General features: G+C 42.6%; 1 protein-coding gene across 4 annotated transcripts in view; it reads left to right on the top strand.

The window, feature by feature from the left end:
- LOC143295379 (aminopeptidase O-like) overlaps nt 1-14,760 on the top strand; it is a 203,677-nt gene that overhangs the window by 179,344 nt on the left and 9,573 nt on the right. For 3 of the 4 annotated variants that reach the window (XM_076607046.1, XM_076607044.1, XM_076607045.1), the window contains exon 15: nt 10,988-11,074. The exons of the other annotated variant lie outside the window; for it this stretch is intronic. In XM_076607046.1, coding sequence (XP_076463161.1) covers nt 10,988-11,074 — 87 coding nt within the window. The remainder of the gene's footprint in view (nt 1-10,987; nt 11,075-14,760) is intronic. 4 annotated transcript variants of the gene reach the window in all.

The following is a 14,760-nucleotide window of genomic DNA, read 5'->3' as shown; positions in this document are numbered from 1 at the left end:
GTGGCGTAGATTTGCAATTATTATTATCTACTTTGATATTAGACTTTATTATACGTTCCAGTATTGCAGATCAATAACCACAAAAACAAAGTCAGTATTACATATAATAATTTTGCTTAAATTCTTCATACTGCATAGGGTGACCATTTTCTTATAGAAAATGTGCTATGCAAAGTACCCCTTTGGCTACATACTTTCCAGAGTAAATAATCTTTTGTCCTGTATGAATTCTTTTGTTATAGAAAACTGGTTCAGCAGGAAGTTCCCATGAGTCTTTGCAAAAAATTTGGTTGAAATAAGCTTTGTATGCCAAGAAGACCTCCATCCAAAAACTGTTTGATGTCTGATAAGTCAGAACTTTTTCAGGTTCATATTTATCAGTCCTTTAAAGCTTAGGAAAGTTATATAATACAACTGACTTCTATTTGTGATTTGTTGTGTGGAGGTATCGGATCCGGGCAAGCTTTAAAGCCAGAACAGAAGTTGTCAACTCTGGTAGTCCAAGTCCTTTGTTTTTTGGTTTTTTTTAATTCTTTTGTGCACAATTTTTCCACTTTTTTCATCTCTTTTATACTTCCAAATGTAGGTTCTGTAAACATTGCAAGAAAACATCAAAATGTATCAATTTTGACAGAATGAATGATTATGATATCACCACTCTTCCAGCTGGAGTTGATTGTTTCCATATCCAGATCATGAATAAATGTTAATATCAGCTAACCTTTATGACTGATTTAGTTCGGCAGATTCTCTTAAATCAGTAAACCAAATACCAAATATTTTTCAATTGTGCTGGGTTCCATTCTATCTGCAAATGATTCATGTAACAGACTGGGAAGTTTTTACAGCTGCCTAACCATATTGCATTTGTTTTTCTTGGGTTCATATATAGAACTGATTTTTGCTCAAAAGTATTTAATGTATTAACACAAGTTTCAAATGATTTCTTATCACCTAATAACAGTAATTCCATATCATCAGCATATTGAAATATTTTATGTTCTGTATTGTCTGTAGTGACACAACAAATATCATTTCATTCATGTACCATTATTGCCAAAATTATTAACAAATATGGGGACATAGGGTCACCCTGTCTACATCCTTGCTGCATATTGAGCCAGTTGCAAATCTGACCCTTAACTGTGACACAAAATTTGATGTTGTTATAAAATGTTTCTATCCACCCCAGAAGCCCAGAAGCTTTCAACACTTTAGACATAAAGTTCCAGTTCACATAGTCAAAAGCTTTTTCAGAATTCAGTGCAGTGAAGTTTAGTTACTCAAGGAGACTTACAGCATTTGGACAAATCCATATATGCTACATCACATCTGCTAAGCAGATGCCTGACCAGCAGCAGGCAGTCGACCCGCCGGTCTTCTGACGGGACTGACAACCAAGTTGGACCTGACCTCCCTCTGACTTGGCCAGGTTTTTCCCTTCATGGAGGTCAAGGCGCCAGTGACCATTGGGGGGTGGGGTCACAGGATGGCTGGCGCCCACGGATGGTTCTCCCCATTCTACCCGTACTGGGGCACACTTATGGTGCACACTGGGTTGCTGGGAGGACCAGGGAGAAATCCCTCGTCCTCTCCCCCCCTGTATCCAACCCAGCACATCTCACAGGGTTGCACACGTGGCCTCAACAAGTAGGATCAACTTCTTGTCGGTCAGGCCGAGCTCCTTCGGCAATAATGCCACTCAGTCCACAAATCGGGCCTCTGCCATCCCACAGGTAACTTCCACTGTCGCAACGGCTTCCTTTTCAGGACCAACAGCTGCCGAGTCGCCCTGCCCAGCCTGGGGAAGCCTGCAGTCCCCCCCCCCCCACTCCCCCAGCGCTCAGTCCTACAGGGAGTGAGTGGGTGTTTGTCCCCTCACAGCACTCTTGGATCCCTCTTGCATCCAGGGATGCTGTCACTGAGGTGTGGCACCTGCCATCCCAAGCATGGCTGGACCTACCACGCATTCCCCGCCCTCTTCAGGCATAAAGGAGGTAACAGCCACTGCCTTGGTCCCTGCTTGGGATCGTCCCAGCTCGTCCTGCTGGGCTGACCTCAGCTCACAGGACACCCCAGCGGGTACATCCACTTGGGATTGGGCCCAGCAGGGGATGGAGTGGGAGCAAGAGTGGAAGTCTCTGTCTGGAGGAGGACGAACAAACGGACGAGCACTCTTCGCTCCCATCCCAAAGTGGCAGATTGAGCCCACGCCTCCCTAGGGACCAGCCTGAACCAAACTCGGACATAGCCGAGCTTGGACTGACCCTCCCCAATCGGGTCACTCATGCTGAGTCAGCCTCTCAAGCCACATTTTCACCCTTGGTACTCCTCAGGCAATGTGACTCTACCTCCAGAACCACCAGACGGCTGAGAGTGCCCCCTCCAGAGGGCACTGAGGTTATGGTGGTCCCAGAGAGCTCAACCATGGGATACCCAGATATGTCTGGGTGAGTGGTTCCTTGAGATGACATCAGAAAGGGGACCCTCTCCTTTTCGGACACAGGGAGTGCCCATAACCCCACCTACACTTCAAGTGGCACTCTTCACAGACGTCTCCTCCCTGGGCTGGGGAGCCCACATGGACTCGCTCCATGCAGCAGGGACTTGGTCCTCAGAGGAGCGCCTATGCCACATCAGTGTTCTGGAACTGGAGGTAGTTCGCAGGGCTCTCCTGCACTTCGCAGGTGAGGCCACAGGCAAGACCATCCGCTTGTTCATGGACAACACGACAGTTGCATGCTATGTGAACAAAGGGGAGGTTGGGGGATGGAGGGGCGCACTTGGCGGACCTCTTCCCTGCGGAAGAGGCTCTCCTCTGTTGGTGCCACAGCAAGGGCATTGCCCTTTCAGCAAGACACATAGCAGGCAAAGCCAACATCTTGGCAGATGCACTCAGCAGGTCCAAAAGTGTCATCCATACAGAGTGGACCCTGGACAAGGACACCCTTCAGGGGGTGTGAGAGCGGTGGTTTCAGCTGATGGTGGACCTCTTTGCCACAAAGTTCAACAAGAGACTCCCCACTTATGCCTCACCGGTCGCCGTCCTGGAAGCATGGGCAGTGGATGCTCTGTCTCTAGACTGGAGCAACCTGATTGCCTACGCGTTTTGTCCTTTTCCAATTCTGTCCAAGGTGATCCAGAAAGCCAGATTGGAATGCCCGCAGCTGATTCTCATTGCGCCGAAATGGCCATCCCAGCCCTGGTATCCTGACCTTCAGTCCCTGACACACATTCCACCTCTGGAACTCGAAACCAAACCTCATCCACTGATTTGAGGATCCCTCATTCCAACACTCAGCTGCTTCACCTGCACACATGGCTGCTGTGCAGTCAGAACTGTCAGCACCAACATTGAAGTCTTCGGCCTCTCGATTGGCCTCTGTGTCAGAGGTGCTTACCGAGGGGAGCGCCTCCTCTCACCTCCTCTCCTTACTTTCCGAAGCAAGGAGGGTGGGGACAGAGGCTTCATATGACTTTTGCTGAAAGAAATGGTTACAGTGGTGTACTGCTCGGGGTGTTTCCCCTACAAACCCTACAAGCATGCAGCTGGCCAACTTTCTGGCTCACTGCTCCTAGGGTCTCAACCTGTTGGCTAGCTCTGTGCGAGGGTACAGCTCTGTCATCTGTACCACCATCAGACAGATAGGTGGTGCTTCCTTTGATGCGGATTTCCTTCTCAGAGAGGTTGCTTGGGGCACCTTTCTTAACCAGTTCAGTGCCAGAGAATTTTGTAAAAAAAAGAAATAAGTGCTCTCCCCTTACCAGGGAATTTTGAGGATTCGTGGGTAATAAATCACAAAAAATTCTAGCACAAAAGCTATGGGTGATACAGGAAGAAAGTAAACGTTTTTGTGAAGGAAAATGAGTGTAGATTCTGCTTCTGGGCTTTTTCCCCAATTAGGTTGATTGTAGGTAACTGTTCAGGCATGTAAAGTTAAGATAAAAAATTTTGTGCAACAAAAAAGTCTGTTTCCACCTGTACATAATGACATCCATAAAGAAAAGAAACAAAATACAGCTAGAAATAGCAAACCTATTGTCAGATTAACCTGTAGAAGAAATTAAAACAGGCTATAAGTTTATGAAAACAAATCACAGCTCTTGCAGACATGTATGTAAATCACTGTCCCAATAATGACAAAAGTGAGTAAAGTCAATGTAAAAGGTCAATCACAGTCCCAGAAACTGAACTGGCAAGCTTTTTGACAGCAAAGAGCATTTGCAAGCGAGAGGGTGAAGCTGTTTGATGACGTTCACTCCTTTCAAGTTGCATTTGGGCCGATTAAATTGTCTGCTGTGCATCCAGCTTGCCACCTCTTCAAACAAGTCATCCCTCAGATTCATGGAAAAAAAAGCGTTAAAAACAAAAAGCACGTGTTTCACGGCCAGTGCAGGTTCACCACTGCGTTTCGTGAAAATCGTGGGGCATTGGCGGTTGTTGATTGCCTTCTGTCTGCTTTGAAATGTGAGTTCACTCTCCCCAAAAGCCACGCCCCCTTGATGACCTTTGGCTGGCATTCGGACTATCGTCTTACATCACTCCTCTCCCTCTTCTTCCCTTCTTCCAACACTGGCTGCACGAATTCTGTCAGTCATAGCCAGTTGTTCAAAAACGCTGTCTGATTGGATGACAGACTGAATTATCATAAAATAGGCTGTTTCATAACTGTTTTTGTCAATCACCTTCGTTTTCAAACCAATCATCAGACAAGAGAGATCCTTCTCCATCACAAAAACTGTCCATATTCGCAAGCAGAGCTTTCAGAATTGTGTAAATCTGCTGACTGTAATATTTACTTTACTGGATACAGTTCTCAATGCATTTATTTGCACATGAAGCAGCCCCCTTTTCCATACACGTATCACGTGGTCAGTCAGCAAATTGTTATTGAGTAGAAAGAGGTCTTCTACCTGATGTAAGTTCATTTAAGTAGTATTTTTATAATCCAGACACACCAAACTAACTGTTCAGAGTCTGTTTATGTCAGTTGAACCAAACTCCAATGAAGGAAAAATCGGAACATAAGATAAGAAGATAAGAATAACTTTATTATCTCCAACTGGAGAAATTTGGTCAGGTGCATTATCACAACATAGACAAGTAAACAACATGGGGACCATAACTGTAAAAGTCAACAACAGCCCATACAAATATTACGAAGATACAAATGTAAAAAAAAATATCACATACATCGTTTCATACATACATCCACACACTGCAGGTAATAATTAGTATTCTTAATGTAAAAACAAAAAGAATTAAGAAACATTATTTGAATATAATTATAAACATAGCCTACTATACTGCACATTGATTATAATAGACAGATAAGATAAGAATAAAGATGAATTGCAGAAAACCACAACCAGATAATCAGCACACACCCGCACCGCACCCCCCCCACCCCCACCCCACCCCACACACGCGGATAACTTGATTAAACAAGAGTAATAAACATATGTCCTCAAATAAAAGCATTTCACATAATTGCTTTTCAAAACATTGCAATTAATTATTACATCGTAATTATTAAACAGAAATATATTTAGAGTATCGACGTTAGCATTAGACATATTCATTGTACATTCATCCTGCATATTGCACATTATTCTTCCTACATATTGCACATTCATTATAACCAATTGTCACGTTTTAAGCTCAGTAAACACACACACACACACACACACACACACACACACACACACACACACACACACACACACACACACACACACCACAACTAGAACAAGGTACAGCCTATCATGCACGGGCTTTCACACGTCTCACATGAGAGTGCGCGCGTGCACACACACACACACACAGTTCTCAAGAATTTAAAAGGTGGATTGAACGTGGAATAAAAGTCTTCAGAGCTCTGGATTTCAACTTAAAAGTTCTGTAGCGTCGTCCTGATGGCAATAGCTCATAATACTTTGCTAAAAAATGGGTGTCGTCAGTTGCTATCTGCCTGCTTTTTTTAACCACTCGACTTTCATACAGCTCTTGCATACTAGCTTGTTTCACTCCCACAATTTTACTGCATACACTCATGACATCGTTCAAAACACGCTTACTCCTCACTCCCAAACTTCCATACCAGCACATAAATGAAACTGTAAGCACGGACTCGATACAACATCGATAATAACTTTGAAGAATATTTGAATTTATACCAACATTTCTAAGCTTCTGTAAACAAAAAATTCTAGATTGACATTTCTTATGAATGGAATCAACATTTCTGTCAAAAGTCAGCTTATTGTCTAAGATGGTCCCTAAATATCTATATTCATTGACCCTCTCCACTGTTTGACCATCAATAACAAGGTCAGCTACAGGCAAGGGGTCTTTCCGAAAATCTATTAACATTTCTTTTGTTTTCAATACATTGAGATCCAGATAGTTTCTCTCACACCAGGAACATATGCAGGATGTCAGTGGTAGTCTTATAGGCACTATGGCAATACTTTTTGAAGGACGTCAGCTGACGTCTTACAGGCATTCTACTGGTTAAGGAATCAAGAAACCCCAGGAGAGTGCTCCTGTGGGACTTGTTCCTGGTGCTTGATTTCATTCGAAAGCAACCCTTTGAGCCTTTGGGTACTGTTCCTTTCAACTTACCCGCAAGACCACTTTCCTTCTGTTGCTGGCCACGGGCCATTGTAGAAGCGAGATACATGGTCTTAGTGGAATGCCTCAGGATCTGGCTTTCCACAGAGATAGTTCCATCACACTCTGTTTCCTTCCAGAGTTCCTGGCTAAGAACCAAGACCCTGAGTTCCCTTCCCCTTCTCTGAGGGTCAGACCCTTGTCTGATATTCTTGCCCAAGACGATGAGGATGGGCATCTCTGCCCTGTTTGATGCTTCAAATACTATTGGGATAGGTCTCACCACAAGCGTTCTTATCAGAGACATCATCTCATCTCCCTCAATGAGAATTACAAGAAAGACCTTGCTGCAGGCACCATTTCCCGCTGGGTTTCCCAAGTCATTCTTAGAGTCTATTCTCATGCGCACAGGAATATCAGCTGTCTTAACCCCAGAGTGCACGAATTGTGGGCCATAGCGGCTTCGGCTGCTTTCCAGCTCTTGGTGCCACTTCAGCATGTCTTGGAGGCAGCCTTCTGGTGGTCTGAGAATCCCTTCATCAACTTCTACCTCAGGGATTTCCGTATGAACAGGGCTGATGGTTCCAAGGGGATTTCCTTTGTTGCGGCTAACACTGCCATTTCAGTTACAAGGGCTCCCCATACGAACCGGTATGCGTTGCCCTCCTCCATTTGGTTTAAATTCTGCGTCAGCTTGACATGGTACAGTATATAACACCAAAAGGAGGAGTTTTAATTATACTCCCTGTTTAGTGATACATACTTACCATATCAAACTTGAATGCCCACCTGTCCGTCCCCGCATCTCTGCCGTGGTTCTCATGGAGTGTTTTCTAGATGGCCACGGAATGATTCAGCGCTTGTAGCTTTTAGAGGCGTTTGATTGGTTAAGAGCCAATCTTTTCACTGTTAGCCACAAAAAATTTGGCCAAGCAGAGCAAACCGATAGGCCTAGTTTGACAGGGAAGTATATATATCAGCAAACAGGGAGTATAATTAAAACTTCTTCTACTGTTGTCATGCTTTTCCTCCAGAATAGTGCCACGTGACAACTGATTCATTCTAGTCACTTTGACACAGTATAAGCTTTACATAATCTATACTGTCAGCATAAATTAGCATTAGCCACTTTTTACTGCATTGTTGAAATGTATTGGGAATGTCATTTGATGTCAGTGTTTGGTCTTCACACATACGCATTATGTTATGTTGTTGGGGATGGGGGGGGGGGGGGGGGGGGCATAATCAAAAGAAGATTAAGAATGATAATATTAATAATAATAATAGAATTTAAAAAAATAAAAAGATAAAAAGTTAAATTAATCAATTGAAAAATAACAAGAAAAAAAAAAGAATAAATAAAATAAACAAATAAATAAACAAATAGATAAATAAATAAGAATGAATTAAAAAAAAAAAAAAAAGAAAAAGGGAAGGGTGCGGGGGGGTTACAATTATAAACAATCAAATCGTTGAGAAAAATAGGCTGTATTACAAAAAGAGAGGCACCTAAGAAAAGTACTGATGAGGGGAAAGAAAGGGAAAGGGTTGAATTTTACATCTATGATTAATTGATGAAAAAAGGTAAAAATTAATAAATAAATAAGATAAAAGAAAAGAAAATAAACAACTGAATGAACTAGAATAGTAGGACATCTATCACCATAATCAGCACCAGCGTCACCACCACACCCACAATCAGTAGTATTTGTAGCGGTCATCGTTGTCATCATCATCATTGTTGTCGTCGTCATCATCGTCGTAGTGGTTGTTTTTGCTGTAATAGTCATGGAAGTGGTAGTAGTTGTGGTAGTTGTGGTGACTTTCTAGACCTGTCAATCATGAGGCCAGGGCAGTCACTACTAACCTAATGGTGTTAAAATGGGTACCAGCACACTGTGGCATCAGAGGCAACGAAAAAGCGGATATTCTGGCAAAAGACCACAGAAGGAGCAGGCCAACAAACTGGTGTCATACGATGAAATCAAGACAATCATCAAGGCACAGCAAGGAATAAAGTGGTGCCTCCAGCACCCCAAACATAACCCAGAAGACAGGTACCATTTGCTGGAACAACAGGAACAGGTCAAGATCTTCCGCCTGAGGACTGGACGCATGAGGGACCAGTGACAACTGACCACATCCTTCAAAACTGTAGGGCGCATGCAGCATCCAGAAGGAAGTACTGGCCAACACCAACATCAGTGGAAGCCAAACTGTATGGCACCCTGGAGGAGCTGCAACGTACAGCAGCCTTCATCGAGGACACCGGGCTGCTTATTTAATGGGAGGCGAACGAGGAAGAAGAACAACTACTAATCTTGGTCTCATGTGATGATGCTCACTGAATCGCATATGTGTTTACATTGAAACAGCATTTAGTGGACCAATCAGCTTAATCAGTTGCCTGAACAAGAGAGAACTTGGCTAAATCAAGTTGCGTCTTGGTCAAACAACGTCTTTGCTCGGTGGATTAAGCTATGGAGTGCAAGGAAGGAACAAGAGGCTAGAAAGAGAAGCCAGCCATAGATTTCAATTGTGAGAAACAAGTCGAACAAAGATTTGGGAAGGGCCACAGTTCCACAGATGTGGCAGCTGTAAAGAAGCAGCGGCAGGAACATAAGTTTCGCAAAATGTACACGAAAAATTGCTGATTTGGCTCGGAGTCCGAGTGTACCTACCAGATTCAAAATGTTCCTACCAAATTTCATGATTGTTCCTACAAACACTTGACAGGGGATCTGTGTGCGCTGCTGAACTTGTCACCAACATTTCCTTTTCTGGAGGTTGTGGAATAGGGTTTTAGTCTGTCCACTCAGTGATGATGTCTGCCTACTTCTTTTGCTGTCTGCCTCTTTTCCTTTTCCCCTGCCCTCTTCCCTGAAGGATGGTCTTGGAGAGTCTGTCAGATCTTGTCACACGGTCATACCATCTTATTTTCCTCTTTTTTTTCATTGTGGTCGGTTCTTCAAATTGAGCAACATGCTGTCTGATGATTTTCTTGACTTTTTTATTTGATATGTGGTCCTTGTAAGAGATGCCAGGCAGTCTTCTGGAGCATCTCATTTCCACAGCTTGGATCCTTCTGTGAAACTCCTGGAAGAGTCCAAGACTTGTAAGCATACAAGAAAATAGAACCATTGCATACAGGAGCTTCATCTTTGTTCTGAAACCAGTGTTCTTGTCTCTGTACATGGGCTTCAGTTTTGCCAGTGTTGCTGCAGTCTGTTCAGCTCTTGCCAGAATTTTGGTATCAGACCCTTCTTCACTGATGATAGCACCAAGGTACTCAAGCTGGTTCACTGTTTTCACCTGTTGTCCGCTGACATTGATCTTGGTCTTGAATGGGTCCTTATTGTTTATCATGGGTTTTGTCTTCTCAGCAGTGATCTCCATTCCATACTTGGTTGATGTTTCATCCAAGCAGATCACCAGTTGTGCCAGTTCTTCTTCACTGCCTGCTGACCTTTTGATATCATCAGTAAATCAGGGGTTTGTGTTGGTACATCCTCCTATGTTGATAGTGCCATGTACTGTAAGGACTGTTCTGTACTTTACAGTATTGTACTGTACTATTCTGTATTTTACAATATTGTACTGTACTGTTCTGTACTTTACAGTATTGTACTGTACTATTCTGTATTCTACGATATTGTAATGTACTGTTCTGTATTCTACAATATTGTACTGTACTGTTCTGTATTTTACAATATTGTACTGTACTATTCTGTATTCTACAATATTGTACTTTACTGTTCTGTATTTTACAATATCGCACAATACTTTTATGTACTTCATTGTACTGAGTCTGTATTATTCTGTGCTTTACAGTATTGTACTGTGCTGTTCTGTGCTTTTCTGTTCTTTACACTGTATTGTACTTTGCAGTATTGTGCTGTATACTGTATTGTACAGTGCTATTCTGTACTTTACATTATTGTACTTTAGTGTTGTGTGTGTATTGTACTGTGTTGTTCTGTACCTTACACTATTGTATCATTTTGTTCTGTACTTTACTTTACATTATTGTACTTTAGTGTTCTGTGTGTATTGTACTGTGTTGTTCTGTACCTTACACTATTGTATCATTTTGTTCTGTACTTTACAGTATTGCCCTGCCCTGTGTTGTGCTGTACGTTTGCTATATGATGCTATGCTGTCTTTACTGTACTTCATTATCCTGTCCTGCACAGTGTGCTGTCCTGTTATATCCTGTAATATGTTGTTCTGTATTGTGCCATTTTTGTTCCATAGTATACAGCTCTGTAATTCATTTGATTCTATTTTGCTACATGTGCTGGCTGCATTGTGTTGACTTGTTTTCAGTTTCACCACAATCTACAGCACTGCATATTGTGTTCAAATCTCTGCCAGGTATGCCATCGCTGGTGCGAGCTGGTGATCAAACACAAACACAAGAAATGGTTCTCAGATGTGGAGCATTTTCTGATCCATCACCAAGTAGGTCTCAGAGAGACAGAGAGAGAGAGAGAGAGAATGCATGAATAAATCTTTATTTCCAAACATTGGAGATACTAGCACACTAGCCTACATATCTGCTGTTGTTTTAGAGACACACAGACATATAAATTCATTTATACTCAATACATACGTAAGGATCCCAGTGTGTCAATCTGATGGACATATCGTCGCTCACATGTTCATAAAATGAGAGCAAGTAACACACTACACATGAAATTTTACATTTACATCCACCTGAATCGCATCATTCAAGTGAAACCTTTGCAGTACAGAAAAGTAATGATAAACTATAAAATAAGATAGCAGTAAATGAAAAGGGGACAAATATGGAGAGAGGTGATAGATATATTATGGACAGATGGATACATTATGCAGGGAAAGGGATAATGTCAGGAGCACACTGTAGGGTGTAGGGGAGAGAGAGAGATGTCAGTGGGAAAGCGATAAGAAAAGAGAAAAAAAAAAAATTCTGGAGTAGGGTGAGGATGTTCACAATTAGTAATATATCTGAGAATATATAGAAACCGTAGACATGACCAAACTAAGACAAGACTTTGTTTTCATTTATGTCCACTGCAAGGAGAACACAATCAGAGCCACAAAAACAATATTCTTTGGTGTGAGATGTTATCATCTGATTGACCCATTTTTAGATAGTTTGTAAGGATTATCAATTATAAGAAGCAAACAGTGTTATACAAACACAGTTATATTGGTAGTGTCAAGACGTTACTGCTTACTTTGCTTTATCATGTATACTTTTTACTATTCATACACCTGCAGCATACACTCGCGCACACACACACACACAAATCAAATCAATCAAATTATGGTGCTTAGAGCCTCGCCAACCACTGAGGCCATCTCAAGGCTATCGCCACGTTAATACCTACTACAAATCAAGGGTAAATTAAGAAAAAAAAAAAAAAATCTAATAAAAACTAGTCACCGCTTTAAGCTTTCCACTCAAAGTTTAAAAAACTTCCATAGTTTAAAACACACACACACACACACACACACACACACACACACACACACACACACACACACACACACACACACACAGGCACATATACAAAATTTGATGGTCAAATTAAGTGGATGTGGCTAATATAATAAAAGAGTTTAGGTCTGGGCTTTGGAACACATGTATTGTCCAAGTTTCTCTTTGAATGTTGTGGTGGAAAATGGTTCTTTGTGGTGTTTGGGGAGATTGTTCCAGCAGTTCGTGCCAGAGTATCCTAAACTCAATTTTTAAAGGTCTGTTCTTGTCTTTGGTAAAATTAGTGTTGCATGTTGGGAGATAATGTTGCAGATATCATTGCAGGCAATGTTCAGGTTTAGATAAGCAGGACATTTATTGAATGTGATTTTATTCATAATTATGCACTTATTAGATATTAGGTGCTTAGTCAAAGGAAGAGGAGCTGGCAGTTGATACTGTTGACTAACAGTAATGTATTCCATTGACATTAGAATGGACATTGATTGTCATCTCAACCACTGGAAATAGCATGCACCAACATCTACGCTCTTCAACAGGCTTTGAAAACATGCATACCATTGAACCTGTACACACTGTGTGCAAAAAATGTATTTAACAAGATTACATAACTAAATTTGAATAGTGGTGATATTTCCTATCACATGCATATAAAGCGATACTTCATGATACTATGAAAGTCCTGTTGCAAGGTTTTGCCCACCTTGTAAAAGTGTAAAGGAGGATAATATCATTTCATATATGTATGGCCAATATATTCTGGTCTGAGAAAAAAGTTTACTGATTAATTATCTCTAAATCAGTATCTCTCGGAGTTGCTATATAATGACAATACTCAAGCCTTGTTTGATTCAAAGCCACTCAGAGGCAATAGATATCCAAATATGTAAAGTAAAATCAAGTCCTGAAACATTCGTGAATGGATGAATATAAAGCATATCTTTCCTTATCCCTGAGAGATGCCAACCATTTTTGCACATACATATTAATAAGTCTGTTTAAATTGTAACATGAACATGTGAATATTATCAACTCACTGATTTAGCTACACATGACTGAATCCAGTTTTACCCGATATTTCTGTAATTCCTGTTACCGAACATATTTTACTGTTCTCATCCAAGTTTACCAGCATAAAATACACCTGTGTGTGTAACCTATTTAAAATCATTTCTGATAACTTGAACCAATACTTCATGAATTTCATATATGAGTTTAACATATAGATGCTAAGACAACCCTTGTTGGCAAGCTGGCTGGCCCCCCGAAAGGAGTGAACGATCGCCTGATGACGATGAAACTCCCTTTATGCAACGGGAAGAAGTTTACCACCATTGTCAGCGCCTACGCACCCACCATGACCAACCCGGATGAGATCAAGGACAAGTTCTACGAGGACCTGAACGCTGTCATCACCACTGTTCCCAATGCAGACAAGCTCATCATTCTTGGTGACTTTAACGCGAGAGTTGGCTGTGACAGCACCTCCTGGGAAGGCGTGATTGGGAAGCTTGGGGTTGGCAACTGTAACAGCAATGGTCAACTACTTCTCCAGACATGTGCCGAGCACGACCTTCTTATCACAAACACCATCTTCTGCCTCCCTACCCGTAACAAGACATCATGAATGCATCCTCGCTCTGGGCATTAGCATCTCATCGACTTTGTCATCGTCAGGAAGAGGGACAGGCAGGACGTACGAGTCACGAGGGCCATGTACGGCGCCGAGTGCTGGACAGACCACCGCCTTATCGTCTCCAAACTCAACCTCCACATCCAGCCCAAGAGACGGCCTCAGGGCATGAAAGCACCCAAACGCCTGAATGTCAACAAGCTGGAGCTAGGCAACATCAAGCAGAGCTTTGCTGACACCGTGGAGGAATGCCTTGAGTCCACCGTGCTGGACAACCAGAATATGGAGGCAGCATGGGGCGCACTGCATGAGACGGTGTACAACACTGCCACGGAGTGCCCGGGGCCTTCTGCCAGGACGCACAAAGACTGGTTTGATGAGAACTGCACTGAGATCAAGCAGCTGCTGGAAGACAAACGCCAAGCCTACAGAGCCCACATTGAAGATCCCAAGTCACAGTCAAAGAAAGACATACTGAAGAGCACACGCAGCACCATCCAGCTGAAGCTGCGGCAGATGCAGGATTCCTGATTAAGCAACAAAGCTGATGAGATCCAGGGCTTTGCAGACAGTAACGACATGAAGAACTTCTATAACAGCCTGAAAGAAGTCTACGGTCCCACCACCTCCAGATCTGCTCCACTCCTCAGTGCTGATGGTTCTACCCTAATCACTGACAAGGACAGGATCCTTGAGAGATGGGCTGAACACTTTGACAGCGTACTGAACCGCCCTTCCACCATCAATGATGAAGCCATCATCCGACTCCCCCAGGTGCCAGTCAGTGTGTCGTTGGATGCCATTCCAACTTTGGAGGAGACCCAGAAAGCTATCCGTCTGCTATCCAATGGCAAAGCCCCTGGCTCAGACTCCATTCCAGCTGAGGTCTACAAAGAAGGTGGTATGGCGCTGACTGAGAAGCTTCATCAGCTATTCCAGCTCATCTGGCAGCATGAGGCAGTTCCACAGATGCTTCCATCATACACCTGTACAAGTGCAAAGGAAATCGTCAGGCCTGTGACAACCATC

This window comes from Babylonia areolata, chromosome 20, assembly GCF_041734735.1.
Source record: "Babylonia areolata isolate BAREFJ2019XMU chromosome 20, ASM4173473v1, whole genome shotgun sequence".
In the NCBI taxonomy this organism is placed as follows: Eukaryota; Metazoa; Mollusca; class Gastropoda; order Neogastropoda; family Buccinidae; genus Babylonia; species Babylonia areolata.
The sequence above is the reverse complement of the archived record's forward strand: the minus strand, read 5'-3'. Positions and strand labels throughout refer to the sequence as shown.